The sequence below is a fragment of the Gouania willdenowi genome, chromosome 22 (assembly GCF_900634775.1).
Source record: "Gouania willdenowi chromosome 22, fGouWil2.1, whole genome shotgun sequence".
NCBI classification, from domain to species: Eukaryota; Metazoa; Chordata; class Actinopteri; order Blenniiformes; family Gobiesocidae; genus Gouania; species Gouania willdenowi.
Genome location: NC_041065.1, coordinates 24,517,290 through 24,535,432, shown reverse-complemented (window position 1 = coordinate 24,535,432; position 18,143 = coordinate 24,517,290). Strand labels below are relative to the sequence as shown.

Genomic DNA, 18,143 nt, shown 5'->3' with positions numbered 1-18,143 from the left:
TAGGTATCAGTACCAACAGGATCTTCACTTTAAATTTCCTAGATTTTGGGACCAATTTCTATTTGATTAGGAAAATATCATGTCTTAATTTGAGGAAAATTAAAAGTTTTTGCAAATATTGTTAAGTTTCATTTACACAATGAGTCAAGCCATTTTTACTTTTTTCCTGCGGGCCGAATTGGATGCTCCAAAGGACCAAATTTGGCCCCCGGGCCATGAGTTTGACACATGTGATTTAACAAAATATTATTTATATTTTGGAGGAATAAACATTTAAACATTAATTCCTAAAAAGCTGTTTAACCAGTTATTGTTTCAACTGCAATTCTTGAATTTTCTGTCCATCTCACTATATCAAAAGCTAATTTTAACAATTATAACTTAAATGTACAGGTAGGGTTTGTCAATCTCTTATCTCAATGTTCCAGGCACTGTGAGCCTCAAGGTTGAAAGTACAAGAAGCAAGTTTTAGTGATTGAAAATTGTTATATAAGTTATTGAAGTGAGTTTTACTTGTTGATTTATGTTACATATGACCATGGTTCAGGTATCGTATCGGCAGGCGGTTTCCTTGTTCAGACGCTGAAAGATGTAGCCCATAACAAAATATACATGAAATGTATGCTTAAATTTCAGTCAAGCTTTTGTTCTCATCAAAGCACAGAAACTGCTCTTATCAAAGTGATCAATGACATAAGGTTGAACACTGATTCAGGAAAATTATCTGTTCTCATTCTATTGGATCTAAGTGCTGCATTTGACACTGTAGATCATGCAATTTTGTTGCACAGATTGCAAACATGGGTTGGACTAAATGCAAAAGTAATGCAATGGTTTAAGTCATACTTGGAGGAGCGAAGTTATTTTGTAAGAATTGGAAACTTTGAATCTGACAGATTATCAAAGTCCTGTGGGGTTCCTCAGGGTTATGTTCTTGGACACTGGCTCCCAGTCAGCCTCAGAATAGACTTTAAAGTTCTGCTGCTGGTGAATAAATCTGTGAATGGGTTTGGTCCAGAATACATCAGTGACATGTTAGTCAGGTATGAACCCAGCAGGTCTCTCAGATCTATGGACACAGGTCAGATAGTGGAGCCCAGAGCTCACAGTAAACATGGTGATGCTGCTTTTAGTTGTTATGCTGCAAAGAAGTGGAACAAACTGCAGCAGAGCTGAAGTGAGCATCACATGTGAACATTTTTAAATCACAGTTAAAGGCACTTTTTTCCTCTACTGCGTATGATTGAGAGAGAGATTTTTGGTCATGTTTTTATTTTTTTGCTGACTTTAATGTTCTTATTGATTTTAAGCTGTTGAATGTTTTCTGTTGCACTTTGATCATGTAAAGCACATTGAGTTGCCTTGTGTATGAAATGCGCTAGACAAATAAATTTGCCTTTCCTTGTCTCATCCATGTCTTTGTTATAAACAATGTCTTTAAATGTGTACAAAACTTATTAGAGGCCAGCGATCATCTTAAATACATCCAACATGCATAGATATATTTAAGACATTTTTACCCTCGACAGAAGTAAAACACAGATTTATTATAGACAATAAATACATAAAATACATTATAATCAAATGCGTACAGTAAATTTGCAAAACAGAAGAACACCACCGAAAATACCCTTTCTATGTAAACTCAAAAAGCTTCACCAGAGCAATCTGCTCTCTTTGCAGGTGGCAATGCAGTAGTATATAATACGGTAGAGCCAAGTTGACTCAATAAACCCATTCACCCTGATAGAAACGACCGGATGAGCCATTCTATTTGATGTTTTTAGTATAAACTGCAGCTGGTGATGACAGTCGAACAATGCCCTCCCTGTGGTGCCCTTTGCTTCTTACAGGGGAAACATTAAGAAACTGGTCAATGCAGAACCTGTAATTCATACGATGGGGAAATTAAAGAGGAACAAAATGGATTTCTTGGACACCTGGAAGTGACTCACTGATGGTGACTTCTATTGAAGTTGAACATAATGCAAATTGCTAAAATGAGCTAATGCAATCTTCAATTATAGACTAGATTAGATTATCCTTTAGTTTATCCCACAGTGGGGAAATTCACACGCTACAGCAGCCAAAGACACAAAGAACAAGCCAAAAATAAAATATAAAATAAACAGAAAAAAAAATAAAATAAAATAATAGATGTTTGTCAAGATAACAGGACAGAATATATATATATATAGTTGTAAGTGGGGTTTTACAATGAATACTGAGTAATATTGCACATAGAAAGGCTGTGGATTGAAGCCAACTTGTTATTAGATCAATTTTCCTCCATTGCTGACTAAACTTTTCAACTTGTGTGTTTATTAATCATCTATTTTTGTCAAGAGCCATGGTATTTTCACACGATTCAGGTGAAAGTGTCGATAAATTATTTAACTCAGTATCGGAGCAACAGCGCCGCCTCGCGAAAAACTACGGTAGTACATATACGTTGCAAACAATTCTACTTGTTTTTACTTTATTAACATTTTTATTTCATCAATAACTCAGTATTGTTTAAGTGTTTTATCAAAGTGTATTAATTAAACTAATTTCAGCAAAAAGGAGTTGCTCGTGACTCCACCGCGTGGCGTTCACGGCCACATTTGCACATAATTGTTTAAAGTTTTTCACTCGCTGCCTCATTTAATGTTCTTGTATATGCTATATAATAGTAATATTAGTAATATGAGTTTATATGACTTTAATACAATTTATCTATTAATATTTTACCACATTTATACTCTAATCCAGAGGTGATAAGTAACAAAGTACAAATACTTTGTTACTGTACTTCAGAGTTGTTGTTTTTTTTTTTTTATGGTATCTGCATGTACTTTACTGGAGTATTTATTTTTTTGACGACTTTTTACTTTTACTCCTTACTTTTTTTTTAATACAAATATCTGTACTTAATGTATTTTAAAAATGAGCTTGTTACTTTTAAGACTTTTGATGATGATGTCACAATGTTTGAGCTTTTCTCTGTTAGGCAGGTCCCTTAGTTTTATTGTTAACATTTTCAACTTTTAAAAAAAATGTTAAACTTAAAGCTGCTCTGGGTTTAATTGAGCATTTGGACGTATTTTTTTCTTGACACATTTTATTTAAAAAAAATTGATTTATCACGAGTGCTAAATTCTCCAGGTGTTCAAGTAACAGATTTAACTTGTTTCCATGTACCTACCAGTATTCTACAAGCTCTTAACAAAATATAATATATGGAATTTGCTGGTTTGAAATGTTTTATTATTGAAGGTACATTTGTTTTACTATTTTACTTAAATACATTTAGTAGCATGTATTTTTTTGTACTTTTACTCAAGTAAGTAAGGGAGTAATTTCAGACACCAAATTGCATCCCCCTGCCTATTTGCATGACACCGGTCATTTCAATGTGTCGTGAGTGGGAGTGACTTTAGTGAAGCTGGATCAAAAGGAAACAGTGGAAGTGAAGACAGGGGTCTCCTCTCTGATTGGCTGCCTTTGTTTTTTCAAATCTGTGGAGGGTCTTCTTCATTTGGCCTCAGCCCTGCAGGGGACAGGACCTTTTACAGTAAATGTGCCTGGCACTGGTGGTTTTTAAGGTCTGTTCTGCTGGGATGATGGAGTGATGATAGAAGGAAATATGGCACAAGTCTATCAGAGACATGATGATAATAACCCTTCTCATAGAGTGAGAGAGGAAGTGAGCTGTATGCTGGTTGGGGATGGAGCTGTGGGGAAGACCAGCATGGTCATCAGTTACATCTTCAATGGCTACAACAGTGACTACAGGCAAACTGTCTTTGATGTCTTTACAGGTATGAGTATGTTTCCTTGCCTCACATGTAAATATGTATATATCTATATTTTTTATACTTTTTATATAATATTTTCTATTTATATATAGCCTCTACTGTTGTATTGTTTATTTTATCTCCTTCATTGCACTATTTTTCTGGTGTCTTTTGGGTCTTTTTTGTGTTGTCTTTTTTTCTTGACATTGGCTTTAACATGCAAGCTTAAAATAAAAAAAATAACATACAATCTGCCTGTGGCTTTTAAACCAACTTTGACTTTAGTGCAACTTAACTGAGGTATATGCCCTAGAACAACAAAAAAATGCAGAAAGTTAGTACTTTCATTTTAGATTTTATTGAAAAAACACAAGCTGGTCAACATGCCCAGGTTTCAGCGCACTTCTTTGTGCAGTTACAATGTCTCCTGCAGTGGAATAGACTTTCCTGGTTAAATAAAGGTTAAAAAAAATCGATATGGATACATTTAGAATTGATCCAAGAATCGCGTGACGTAAGATCGCGATATATCGCCGAGTGTTACTAGTTGATTTCACACCCCTACGTTTATTTTTGGTCATAAATGTTGCCACGGTTCCCTTGCATACAGTAAACATCATCTCATGTATAAACTTAAAGAGGCAAAGACGAAATCTTGCACAATTGGAACTTAATTGATTTTCCACAAATGCATTTGTATAAAATAAAAGGTTTGTCAAAAAGGGCAAATCTTTTTTTAAATGAAATAAAATTCAATTCAAAAACGAAAAAAATTCTCAGGCTGAAACAACCTCCATTCAATGCTGTTTTGGGGCCGTGCATTACGTTTAATCTGGTTGGTCGACGACTATGATGTGACGCATTTGATTGTTGTCTAGTCATTTCGTCCATTGATCATTCTAAAACTAAAAAAAAAATAAAAAAAAATACTCAGTAAAGGTTGGGTGTAAAAATTTAACAGATTACTTCTTTTGAAATGTAATTAAGTGTAAGAAAAATTACTGCTTTAGAAATATACTCAAAAAAGCCATAAAAGCAACTCAACTACAATAACGTGAGTACTTGATTATAATCCGTTACTTCCGCCTCTGTCTGTTTTCTGTTTCTATGTTTGATTCAATGGTGTTGATTATTTATAATTTGTCTTTAAGGTTTTGTTCACGTGAATGGGATCCCAACTCGATTGAAGCTAATAGATACAGCTGGGCAGGTAAAACTCACACATCACTCAAGGTCTTTTTCTTAGCAGTTAATTTTACTAATTGTTGTAATTTATCAGGAGGAGTTTGGGCATCTTCGCTCTCTTTGTTACGCCCATGTGGATGTCTTCATCCTCTGCTTCAGCCTGGTCAACCCCGTCTCCTATGACAACATCTCCTCCAGATGGATCCCACAGATCCGTGCAGGCAACACAACTTCTCCCATCATTCTGGTTGGAACCCAGTCAGATCTTTGCTACAATGTGGACATCCTTATTCATCTGGACCAGCGGGGCACCAGGCCAGTTGACCTTAGACAGGCGAGAAAACTGGCCTGCAGACTGGGAGCTCTGGACTATGTGGAGTGTTCGGCCCTGACGCAACACAACCTTAAAGATGTGTTTGATCACGCTGTGTGCGCTGCAGTTAAACACAAGCAAAGGGGAGACGCATTAAAAAAGCTCAGCCCCCTGAGGCGTTTGAAGACTTTTTTTGATTGTGGATGGAGGAAACTCCTCCCATTCATCTGATATACATCCTAGGTCAGGAATAGAAGGATATCTTCTTTTCCCACATCTCCAGGGTCGAAACATCAAGGAATTACTGTGTTTTTTCTCATTTTCTTTACTGCTATTCTTTATATTTGTATGTGTGTTTTGGCATCCTACAATAAAACTAACTTTAAATGCTAATATGAGTGTTTTTCTTTAAGACTTACATCCCGTGAGTGAAGAATTGGAGGGAACCCACACAGTATTAACTGGGACAAATGGTCACCTGCTGACACTTTGAAGTGCTACTTATAAGACAATAGCTTTTTAAACCCATCCTGTTTTAAAGCCCATGCCTGGGAATGTCTCCAACAGTGAATTTTACAATTACTTCACAATTTATTTGGGAGCTAATACTGTGTATAGTGGTTACCAGTTTAACAGATGCTTAAAAGTTGAACAAGATAAACACGTATAATGACCACAATTCGATATGAAAGCTTATCTAGAATGGCAATATTGAGTAATAGCAATAACATGAAAAGATTTAAAAATATTGAAATCAATAGAAAATATAAACCTTTCTATTGCTGCTTCCTGTTAAGTGTCTTTGAGTTTTTTTTAAAGCGCTATATAAAACTTACGTATCATGATTATTAAACTAATCAATTATGCAAACAATAAAGCAATTCAAACATATATAACATAACATAATATAATATGGTTGATAGAATAGAATATAACAAGATAACATTATATAATATAGTATAGTATAGTGTAACATAATATAATATAGCAGCGTGTACATTATCTTTCCTTTATATCAACATAAATACAGCCGTTTTACTTAACTACACTTCCCAGCATGCATCCCTGTATCATAGCTTATCTAGAATAATAATATTGAAAATATTGAGCAATAGCAATAATATGTGAGCATTTAATTTTTTTTAAATCAATGGGAAGTGTATAACTCATCAATTATGCAACAATAAAGCAATAAAAATATAGATAAAACATTTCCATCATGCTCTTGCATACTACAGCTTATCTAGAATAATAATATTGAAAATATTGAGTGAAGGCAATGGCATGAGAACATTTTTAAAAATGAAATCAATGGAAATGATAAAACTAATTGTATAATATAATACAATACAAAATATTATATAGCAGAGTGTACATTATTTTTCCTTCATACCAACATAAATACAGCCATTTACACAGGTACTACATTTCCCAGCATGCTCTTGGGCTTTCCCTTTCCGTGACCCTGTGACTGAAAATAATCTGATCAGCTGATCTGACCTGGCAACAAAATAACGCAGCCACAGACAGAGATCTCTCAGGGAGGGGGGCTGAAGAACAAAACAATGACACTGGTCGGAAGGATTTCAACCATCTAAGACTCTTTTTAAAAGACTTTTAAAAGGAGTCGCACGGATTTTTCTCCCCGTTTAGTGTGAAACTGCGTCTCCTGGAGCCTTTGGCCTCGTCTGGCTCCTTTTTGTTGATATGATGTTTGAGTCCAGTTGACAGTCTGGATGCGGGCTGCTTGTTTGGACGGCTATCGGCTAGTTGAGGTCGGTTAGTTCGCTGTGTTTAGCTTTTTTTTTTAATGACAAAAATTGAAGACATTTGTTTGAAGTAGCTAGCTGTTAGCTAAGTGTTTATGTTTTTATGCCAAATAACGTTCTGTAGCTGCCTGTGAGCTACAGAGGGTCAGTTAGCCTGCTAGCTTGTTGTTAGCGTCACCGTTTGCACATTTAGGGAGGGCTCATTGTTTAGATTCGGGAGAGGCTACTTGTACAAATTTGTTATTTATATTGTCCTCGACATATCTTGGCCTAGTTTATTTATTCCTGCTGTTACACGTTTACTACAGTTCTTTATTTATTTGTTTTTTAAATAGTTTTCACTAATTTCATCATTATTACTTGAAATAAATGCAGTTACACTGAGATCTTTAAGTTTTTCTTCATTCAAATTTGAAAAGATCGAGATTGAGACGTATTTCCTTGTTATCACCCAGCTGTCCTAAATGTTCATTATTTTATTTTCAAGTGTAAAAAAGCCAGTGCAGTTGTGAAAGCTCTTACAATTAGCACAGGTTAGTTTTCAATCCCCCCCCCCCCACCCTTTAAGAAACGATGAGTGGACATGGCTCATCATCAGAAAAGGGAGTCAATACCAGTCTGATATGTCAAGAGAGCTATTCCTGTGGGGGCTTTGAAGAGGCTGCCTTTGAGTGTGATGATTGCAAAAGCCTCCAGTGTGTCCGCTGTGAAGCTGAACTACACAGTCAGGAGCGCCTGAAGAACCACCACAGGGTCCAGGTCGGCCCGGGTCATGTCCCGTACTGTGACAACTGTAAAGGAGGACAAGGGGACAGTGGCAAGCGTCACAGGTGTGTTGTACGCTGCCAGAACTGCAAAGTGAACTTGTGCCAGGACTGTCAGAAACGCACCCACAGTGGAAGCAACAAGAAGAAACACCAGCTTACATCTTATCCAGCACCGGCCAAACATGCAGGGGCCAGCTCTGTCCAAACACTAGCCCAGCCCACCCTTCAAATAGCCAGTGAGGCAAGCTGTCAGCGAGCAAAACTCCTGGAGAATGTGTCAAGTTTTCTCTTAGTTGATGAGAATGAGGAAATGCAGGTGGGTGTCGAGTCAGCGAGTAAACATTTTGAAATTCGATAACACTTTACTTGAAGTTTTATACATAAAGTCTGATATTATGTGGTCATTGTCTGTCATTAACGTGAATAAAGGCGGATATACACTGTGCAATTTTCTTTCTTAGCCTTGACTAAATCATGTCTCGTGCATCGTGTAGTATACATGGGGTCACGAGAAGCGATTAACACCTCACGACCAGCTACCGATAAGCAATCGTATGGTCGCACTAAAACATAATGTCAGCCTTTATGTATAAAACTTCAAGTACAGTGTTACCTGTAATTCTTAGTTTGCATTTGCTAATTTCTTACAATTTTTTAATCCCTCCTCAGATAAAAGATGAAGCTTCATTTGTAAAGAGTCTGAGCTGTAACCCTGAACAGCTCCTGAAAGTGGTGTCCATTTTTGGCAACACCGGAGAGGGCAAATCACACACCCTGAACCACACCTTCTTCACCGGCAGGGAAGTGTTCAAGACTTCTCCTACACAGGAGTCGTGCACCGTGGGTGTTTGGGCGGCGTTCGACCCCGTTCATAAAGTGGTGGTCATTGATACAGAGGGGCTTCTGGGGAACAGCTCTAAACAGGGCCAGAGGACCCGTCTTCTACTCAAGGTGCTCGCCATCTCCGATCTCATCATCTACCGCACCCACGCAGACCGTCTCCACGACGACCTCTTCAAATTTCTGGGTGATGCTTCCGATGCGTATTTGAAACATTTCACAAAGGAGCTCAAGGCCACCACAGCCCGCTGTGGCCTGGACGTACCCCTGTCCACTCTGGGTCCAGCTGTGGTCATCTTCCATGAAACCGTCCACACTAAACTGCTGGGTTCAGGTAATCATTCTCAACCTTGATAAGATTTTTTTCAACAAACCAAAACAAAATTCCAGCAACACTTTTGATGTCTTGTTGGGGCTAATCCTCCAACATCCTAAAAGCTCAAAGTGCTCTGGAGTAAACTAAAGGTTATGCACTTCTAATAATAACAGGTATATATCTGTACATATCAGCCTTCAGTGTCACAGTCTGGTGTCTGTGAGTCAAGGAAGCAACTGGTAGTTCGGCTTTTATATGCTGAATCACTACTTTTTAGACAGTGCAACTGAAGGTAACCTATATTTTTGCATGTTGCAATCAGGTTTTTAACACTGATATTTTTAGTCGACTCTGATTAAATTCTAACAGTTTTGTTTCATAGGTTTTCCTAACCACCATGGAGCCACATTTCAAGTTTGCTCTTGTTAATTTCAGTTGAATTTATTCTTGAGCTGTGGTATGAAAATAATCATGCAGAGACTTGCTGTTTCCAGAGATAAGCTCTCAGTGGTGCCCACCATCACTGCTTTTTACTTTTCTCAGACTTCTTTAGTCGAATAAGACTTTTTCTCTCCTTTGCACAGATGTAAGCAATCCAGCCTTACAGCGATAGAGGGTTGTGACTTTAAAATCCATGATGTAATTTTTCTGATTGGAGTTTACATGCTCTCATTCCTTGAGTTTAAGGAGAATCTCAGTAAGCTTCTGCATTTTCCTCCCGTAATACGAAAATGGCTCTTAAAGGCCGGTCGTAGATGGTCAAAATCTCACTCAATGTTTATTGCAGAGTCTTAATCCAGAATGAAAAGGAAAAAAAGATAAATAAAAGATTCTCTCAACCACATGTGTCAAACTCAAGGCCCGGGGGAAGACACCGGCCCTTTAGCGCATTCAATTCGGCCCATGGGTGAAAGTAAAAATCACAGAGAAAACATTTATTATTGTGTAAATTACCAAAAAAAAAGTAGTAGTACACAAAAAATGGTCTCAAAATCAAGGAATTTAGAAAAGATCCTGCAGGGACTCAAATCTGCCATTTATTGCCTGATGGAGATATAATTTACACATGGAAGTGCAAACTAGGGCAAAATAATGTTAGTCACTTTTTTCCTGCCACCTAAAATCAAACTTCTCTGTATTTGGCCCCTGAGTGAAAGTGAGTTTGACACCCCTGCTCTGAACTGATTGAAGTCATATTAACGGTGCAGTTGTGAACGAGCACACACAAAACATTGATTTGATGTCTCCAAAAAAAATCTGAATTGTGTTGTCTAATGATGATAATAATGAAAAAATATTTAAAATAAATGAAAATAAATCAAACAGAACAAGGAGAGAACAAATGGTACAAAATCCTGCTCGTGAAGCCTGTATATGATCGAAGAGGAGTAGGAGGAAGTATAAACTTAAAGTATATCATCCTACTCCTTGTAATATCTAGTACTATACATATACTCTTCGTATAATATACACCTACTGTATTTATACTGTATATATATATATATATATATACATAATTCATTGCTATATATCTATCTATGTATGTGTGGACAGGTTATACATACCCATTTACAATTTTATCCCTTTAACACTTCAAGAAGATAAACTCTGTATTTATGTTGAAATTGCTTTAAATTCAGACATCTTTTTATTTCAACACACACACTGCCCACAACCTGGTACAGCTTACTGACACACAAAAGCTGCATGTCGTGACCGAAAGTTCATTTTTTCTCTCAAATTATAATTCTCAGCTTTTTCAATAAATAGTTTCTGAATATTTTTAGGGAGAAGTATTTGTTATGCTTTAAATGCTATTTTACTTGTTTGAAAAGCTAATTTCTGCGAATATAAGTCATTTTACATTAGATTATTTCAACCACGTCATCCTTTTCCTGTTTATAGATAAATCTGCTGAGTCGGTAGATCGTCGGCTTTTGGAGCGTTTCAGGAAGGTCTCGCGGTTCCCAGAGGCCTTCAGCTCTGTGCAGTACTTGGGCACCCAGACTTTGACTCCGCCCACTGACTTCCACGGGCTGCAGAATAAGCTAGAGCAGCTCCTGGATAACAATGCTACCCGCTCCCCACGAACCCCGGTCGTCATCTTTAAAGCGTTGCAGGTGAGTTCAGTAGTTGTAAAGAAAAACAAACACACACCAACTTAGATTGATCTACTGCTGATTCGCTGGTTTCCCTGCAGGCACTCAGTGAGCGATTTAACGGGGAAATTACAGGTGAGCTGGTTGCTCACAGCTGCTTTTTTCCAGATGAGTACTTCACCTGCTCCAGCCTGTGCCTCAGTTGTGGGTTCGTACTCGTTTTTTTTTATTATTCACTCCTCATCCTGTCTTCAATTTGACTTGTAGTTGTAAATCATGCATTGACTTCAGGTCCGGCTGCAAGAACAGCATGAATCATTTAGGGGAAGGAGCGCGCCACGAAGCCAAGCATCGCTGTCGCTATTCTGCTCAGTATGACAACCGTATCTACACCTGTAAGGTAAGCACCAGGGCACATGTTTTCTCTTGTAATGTCTCTTCTCTGATGCCATTGGATGATGGGGATTCTAAAGCCGACGTTGTTCTGACAGGCTTGCTATGAAGTGGGAAAGGAAGTCGTGGTGGTCCCAAAAACTTCTGCTTCCTCAGACTCCCCATGGCTGGGCCTTGCCAAATACGCGTGGTCTGGGTGAGTTCTGACCTGGTTTGGCTTAGAATATTAATATTGATTCAATTTTTCACAGATTTTTGGCTCAAACCTGATTTTACTGATGTTTTACACAAGTGAAATGAATTTCATCAGTACATAAACAGCAAATTCACATAAGTGTCTGTATTGTCAATTACTATTTTTAATCAGAATCAGAAAGTTTTTATTCGCCAAGTACAGTTTAAAAACAGTCCAAGTCATTTAATGGATAAATGTATACATCTATACAAGCGCTGCAGGTATTATTGTCTTTATGGAGGTGGTGATGGGGGACCAGGGCTGTGTTCATGAATAAATTACAATTACGTCAATTATCCATGTTCAATTACAAATCAATTTACAACAATTGTTTTCTCCTTTAATATCAATTAAAATTATGTTCTCAATTAGTAAAGTTCAAATACAAATAATCACAATTACTGAGTCTGAAATAAATAAGCCCATAAAATGTAACCTTCCTCTTGTGTTAGCTTTCTGTTAGCATCTGCTATGATAATGGGTCAGTTTTAAATCAGCTGGAAAGTACACTAAAAAAATATTGTCTATCACCTAATTCGTTTTTCATCTTTTAGGTACCTTGTTAGGCTTCCTAATCAATGGAAATATTGGTATTATTACTTTTGGTGTGAGCATCTAAGCCTTTTTTCTTTCAGTATAGCCCTAGATTTAAGCTATTTTGTAAGTAAGTAGTTTATTTAGAAAGCACTTTTTGCAGAAAGAATCACAAAGTGCTGAACAGAGCTATGGAGAAATTAATACAACAGGTGCAACATCATAATAGAATAATAAAACATGGGTGCATTTACATAATAGGAAATGGTAAAAATGATTATCAAGTGAAATGATGGGTAAACTTGATATGAAACATATTTAAATAATAGTTAACTACATATACATAAGCTCTAGAATTGTAAAATTGTTTGATTAAATTGTAATAGGCATGGAAATTTTATTCAAAACTGTCAATTACTAAGTCAGTTATCTGACCCTAATTATAATTCATTTACAATAGCAGAAGGTTTTTTTTCCTATTACAATTACATAATTAGAATGAATGATAAATGACACAATTTGAATTGACCCCAACCCTGATTGCATTCTCATAACAGGTATGTTATTGAATGTCCTAACTGTGGCGTGATCTATCGGAGCCGTCAGTACTGGTACGGGAACCAAGACCCTGTGGATACAGTCGTACGAACTGAGATCCAGCACGTTTGGCCTGGTGTGAGTAAAACAAAGTCGTGAATTTCCATCCATTTATTTTCTTTCCAAATTGTCGATTATTAGCTCCGAGCAGATCCTGATATGGACTGTATGTTTTTGGATAGTCTGACGGCTTTTTAAAGGACAACAGCAACGCTGCGCAACGGCTTCTGGATGGAGTCAATCTAGTGGCTCAGTCGGTGTCAGAGCTCAGTGTCAAACCCGCCAAGGCTGTCACCTCCTGGCTCACAGATCAGATCGCACCAGCCTACTGGAAACCCAACTCCCTCATCTTGGTGAGACAAACACACACACACACACAGACGGCAGCACACTCTGCCACCCGTTACTAACAGTCAAGTCAACACTTTTATGTCCAGAGCAATGTTTACTGTCTGTAGCGCTTGCTAGCTTCATTACACAACCTGTGTATGCAGCAGGTCACAAGATAAGACTTGTGTAGGCTTAGACTGTTCCCCATTCCCTCACTCTTGGTCAATAACAACATGTTTCCCCCCCCTCTCTCTCTCGTACAAGGTGTGCCACAAGTGTCACGTAGTCTTCCAGGATAACGACACCAAGCATCACTGCCGTGCCTGTGGGGAGGGCTTCTGTGATGGCTGCTCTTCCAAAGCTGTGCCTGTCCCTGAGAGAGGCTGGGGTCTGGCCCCTGTTAGAGTTTGTGACATCTGCTTTGAGCAAAGGGCTTCGTATGCAGGTGCTATTTCATGTCCTATTTTATATACACGTAGGCACATTTATGTAAATAAACAATATTTTCTGGGGTTTTTTTTCCTCTTAATGTAGAAAAACTAGAGGCAGAGCTTGAGGAGGAAGAAGGAGGAACTCTTGCGAGGAAGGTCGGAGAAGCTGTCACCAACACATTCGGAGTCGTGGTCACTGCTATTGACATACCACTTGGTGAGTGGACCTAAAAAGGGATGTGATGCATCAGAAATAACCCATCCAGTAAACATGAGTGCAGAGTAGAGTGCCCTCTGGTGGCACAGGATTTTAATGCTTATGTTCATGGATTTTCCTTGTTTACAAAGCTTTACTTTGAGGAACTTAAGCCACTCCTAATGCCACAAAATTGTTGTAAATACTACAGGTAATTGCTTTTCAGTGTTAAATGAAATACATTGGTTTAACAAAGAACATTTTGCTACGATTTGTTGGCTTTTCAGAAGCTATGACTTATTGATTGGATTTTAAATTTAGTTATATTTTCCACATTTGTTTGTTTGGCTTTCAGGGACATTAATGTTTCAGGATTGTATAAAACTTCAGGTTAATTAAATCAGCTTTGCAAGCATTGGAACGATGTGTGAAACCATAGGGATAAAAAACAAACAAAACACTCCCTACGTCATCGTAGAGCTGCAGCTATCAAATATTTTGGTAAACGAGTACTTTATCAATTAATTCATCGATTAATTTAATAAAATATATTTTTGCTACATTAAATCTCAATTTTAAATGTACAACAATACAACACTTAGAAATATCAACCAATTTGTTTTCCTTAAGAATAATTGACATGTATTTGTTACATACTATACGTATTATGCAAAGTAGAAAAAGAAAAAAAACATGCATATTTCTCGTGAAAAGATTCCACTACATGTGGTGTCAAACTAAGATGACAAAAATATATTTTTCGAATTAAATGAGGCAGAATTTTCTTTTTTTAAATGGAGGCTTTCAAGGACTCAAAGAAAGAGCTGAAGCCCGACTGCAACTAGACCTAAAAAGTAACTGAAATAACTCACTCACTTGTGCAACGAAATCTTATTTGCAATTTATCAGTGTTATCCAAACCGTGGGCAGCCAATGAAGCTCATTTTATACTTACTCTGTGCTGCAAATTCTGGTGAAGAAAATAAACATGTTCATTAGATCTTTGTTGGCTCTGAAGAGAAAAATATTTGTGCATATATATTTATTTATTCTTTTTTTTTTTCAGGAGTGGAACAATAGGCATGAAAAGAAAAAAATAGATGAAAAACATGATCTATTTTCATTATTTTTATTTTCTAATTATTTGAAGTTTTAACTGGAGTACTGTACGAGCTTTTCAGGTTTCAAAGGAAATTTAAAAAGTCAAAATCTAATAAATAACACTCTTTTCCTTTTTTTTTTTTTTTTTTTTGGTAAAGTAAAAAGTTGACCTTCGACAGCATGTGCAAACAAAGTAAAGAAAAAGAAGAAAGAAAAAAGTAAAAAAGTGCCATTGCCAGATTGACATTTCATGCCTGTCTGAAACTAGAACCACACAGAAATAATATTGTCATCATTATCATGACATGCTTTATAAAAACACTATAGACTGTTTATGGTACACACACACTTCCTTTGTTGACCTGTGGGGGCAGCAACATGCCTCTGCTGCATTTAATCTATAGAAGGACAACAACAACAGAGGGTAGAGAGAAGCTGTGTTGGAAATGGCATACTAATGTACTACTTATTCTAAGTTTGACGTCAAAGTTATTACATAGTGCGTTCACATTCGATAGTGTGGAAAGAATGAGTATGCAAGAAATCCTCAAATGTATACTACAGGTATATCGGGATATTTTTGAAGTATGCACGGTGGGAACACTAGTCGTACTCAACCGCCCCATGATGCATTGTGAGTGGAATGTAAAATCGTCCTGTGACCGACTTCAAACTAAAAATCAAACATCCCTTCTTATCTTCCATTTGTTTTTGTAAATAGGGCTCTTGTTTTGAAGTTAACCAGAAGTTTTGTTAGTAGCACAATGGCGAGTCTCCGAAAATCTCTGAAATGTCGGCATGAAACGTGTTTGCGTGAGTTTTATGGCTCAAATGAGCACATGTTGATATTCTACTTGGTCACTTTCTCACTTAAAAAGTTTTCAGATCTGTCAAAGGTGGTGAATCACAGATATTTAGCTTCAGTGTGCTTCAGGATTTTGTCGTAGGTTCAAAATGCATCTTGGGAACGGTCGTCATCCAAATCCTCCTAACCATACTTATAGTAGACGTATATATTCATTGAGTTTGTAGTGCGTAGTACGGAGTGTGCCATTTCAAACAGCCTATGTCCGAAATCAGAAGAAAAAAAGATGCCACCCCCTGCTACGCGGACCCGTGACGACACAGCCTGTAACGTTTTGATATCAAATGTTTGTGTTTATGTGCCATGTTCCCTTCAGGTCTGGTGAAAGACGCGGCTCGTCCTGCCTACTGGGTGCCTGACCAGGACATCCTGTCCTGCCACAACTGCCAACGTGAGTTCACTGCCAAGCTGTCCAAGCACCACTGCCGTGCCTGCGGCAAAGGAGTGTGCGACGAATGCTCCCCGGAGCGCCGGTCCGTTCCATCTCGAGGATGGGACCACCCGGTGCGCGTGTGCACCACCTGCAACCAGAAACCTGGAGAACTTTAACAGAGACACGTCCTTTTCCTTCGAGCTACCCCTAGTGAACCACTAGCTAACACGGCTAAAGAATACCTCTGTCATTCTAATGGTTCTGTCCCTCATCAGATATTTGGATTTTGGACTAAGTTATCGTGGCCTTCGTAGAACAGCCAGAACTTTAAGTTACTTGACTGGGTGTGAAACCTGCAGTTCACACTTGACAATTCACAGGTTGTTAAATCTTCATAAAATATAAGGCTGTTCAACTATTTTTTTACAATCACAGAATATTTAAAAACATAATAATAATAATAATAATGTAAAGTAAAACAGTTAGTTTAGAGTAGGTGTGATTTATTCCAGTATTTCTTATTATTGCGCTTTTTGTCTTTTTCTTTTCTCCAATGTTGTAAATGCAACGGCAAAGAGACAATTCCAGTGCATGCTTACATTGAAACAATTTATTTCTTGCACTAAGTTGAGTTTGTTTCAGCTGTTATAGGCTGTTGCTTATCATTTCCAGAGGTCAAGTATCCAGGAGGAGAACGCAGCTTAAAACCTGCTCTAGTCGGTGACGACGGATGGATATCTAGTGTGCCAATAATAATTCAGGTCACTGTGTCTGTGCTGGTATGATGTTTCTATTTTATCCTGTAATTTGCTGTCGTATGAAGACATAGAAGTATCTTAGATTGTATGTTTTAAAATGTGTATAATAAGGATCTGACCTGCATGAGACTGAACAAAAACACTTGTTGACTGATTTGTTCAGAGGATGTTCTCTGGAAAAAGGAAAAAAAAAAAAAATCAATTTATTTTTATCAAACAGCATTTTTCCTGTTCTTCCGTTACATAATGTGTGTATCTCATATTCATGTTTGGTTTGGCTACTTGAATTTTATTGTTACCCATCTATTTACTTTTATTACTAAACAGGGGTGCATGTTTCTGTTTTGTTTTTATTTTGCTCGTATTTGTTTCACGTTACTTACTGTATGGATATTTTTTTTTTGTTCTTTGGTGACAATTTTCAAACCGTTCTTATTCCTTTTTTTTATTTTAAAGTATTTGGAAGACGATTTGAATGCTTAAATTTAACAGTGACGACATATTGATCCATCCGGACTGAGAGAGCAGTTTAGTTCAACTGGATCATTATATATGGATATTGTACGACGCGCAAAAAAATGATGTATGCCATACATACGCTTGTATTCATTGTTAAAATGAGAGGGGGAAAAAAAAGGGTTGTTTGTTACGTGTACTTTGGTAAATACTATAGAGTTGATCCTTTGCTCTTTACATGGAACTTTTTGGTTCTGATGTTAGATAAGAAGTCTCAAATAGATTTCAATGTTTGAATGTTACATTACACACACACAGAAAAAAAATATGGTAGATGATGATACAATCCTGGAGGTCATTCCCATTATTTGTCCAACCTGTTTTTTTTAATTATCTATTGTAATAAGTCTTTTTTTTTCCCTTTGGTTTGGGAGCTATTATCAGAACTATTGCTGTGGACTTCAAGCAGGAATGACTGAATTTTAAATCATCGATAAGAAATTGTGTGTGAATACTCACTAAACCGGTGGACGATTTGCATAAGATTAAAGTTGTCAGCTCCTGTCTGTCAAAGCATAAAGTGGAACTGCTTCCATCACTGCAGAGTGTGTGTATGTGTGTGTATTCAGCCTCCATGTGTCAAACCACTGACTGCTGCACTATATGTGGGAGGAAGAGATGGTGTGCACGCCTGTGTGTTATGAGTCTTGCTTCCATTCCTCTCCTGCACTGCAATTCCGGAAGAAAAAAAGAAGAAGAAAGAAATGAGGGATAATTATTCGCCTGGTGCTTATTAATGATGATAA

General features: G+C 37.3%; 2 protein-coding genes across 2 annotated transcripts; both read left to right on the top strand.

Annotated features, from left to right (window-relative positions):
- The first annotated feature begins 3,628 nt into the window (after positions 1 to 3,628).
- On the top strand, positions 3,629 to 5,508 carry LOC114456367 (rho-related GTP-binding protein RhoV-like). The gene is made up of 3 exons (XM_028438087.1): positions 3,629 to 3,803; positions 4,931 to 4,989; positions 5,059 to 5,508. The coding sequence occupies exons 1-3, from the start codon at positions 3,629 to 3,631 to the stop codon at positions 5,506 to 5,508; spliced, it is 684 nt and encodes a 227-aa protein (XP_028293888.1).
- Positions 5,509 to 6,788: 1,280 nt separating this feature from the next.
- On the top strand, positions 6,789 to 17,917 carry LOC114456344 (zinc finger FYVE domain-containing protein 1-like). Its single transcript, XM_028438041.1, has 11 exons — positions 6,789 to 8,129; positions 8,483 to 8,987; positions 10,875 to 11,089; positions 11,170 to 11,276; positions 11,360 to 11,468; positions 11,560 to 11,657; positions 12,788 to 12,905; positions 13,010 to 13,180; positions 13,422 to 13,602; positions 13,692 to 13,805; positions 16,067 to 17,917. The coding sequence occupies exons 1-11, from the start codon at positions 7,620 to 7,622 to the stop codon at positions 16,297 to 16,299; spliced, it is 2,361 nt and encodes a 786-aa protein (XP_028293842.1). The 5' UTR covers positions 6,789 to 7,619; the 3' UTR covers positions 16,300 to 17,917.
- Positions 17,918 to 18,143: the final 226 nt, after the last annotated feature.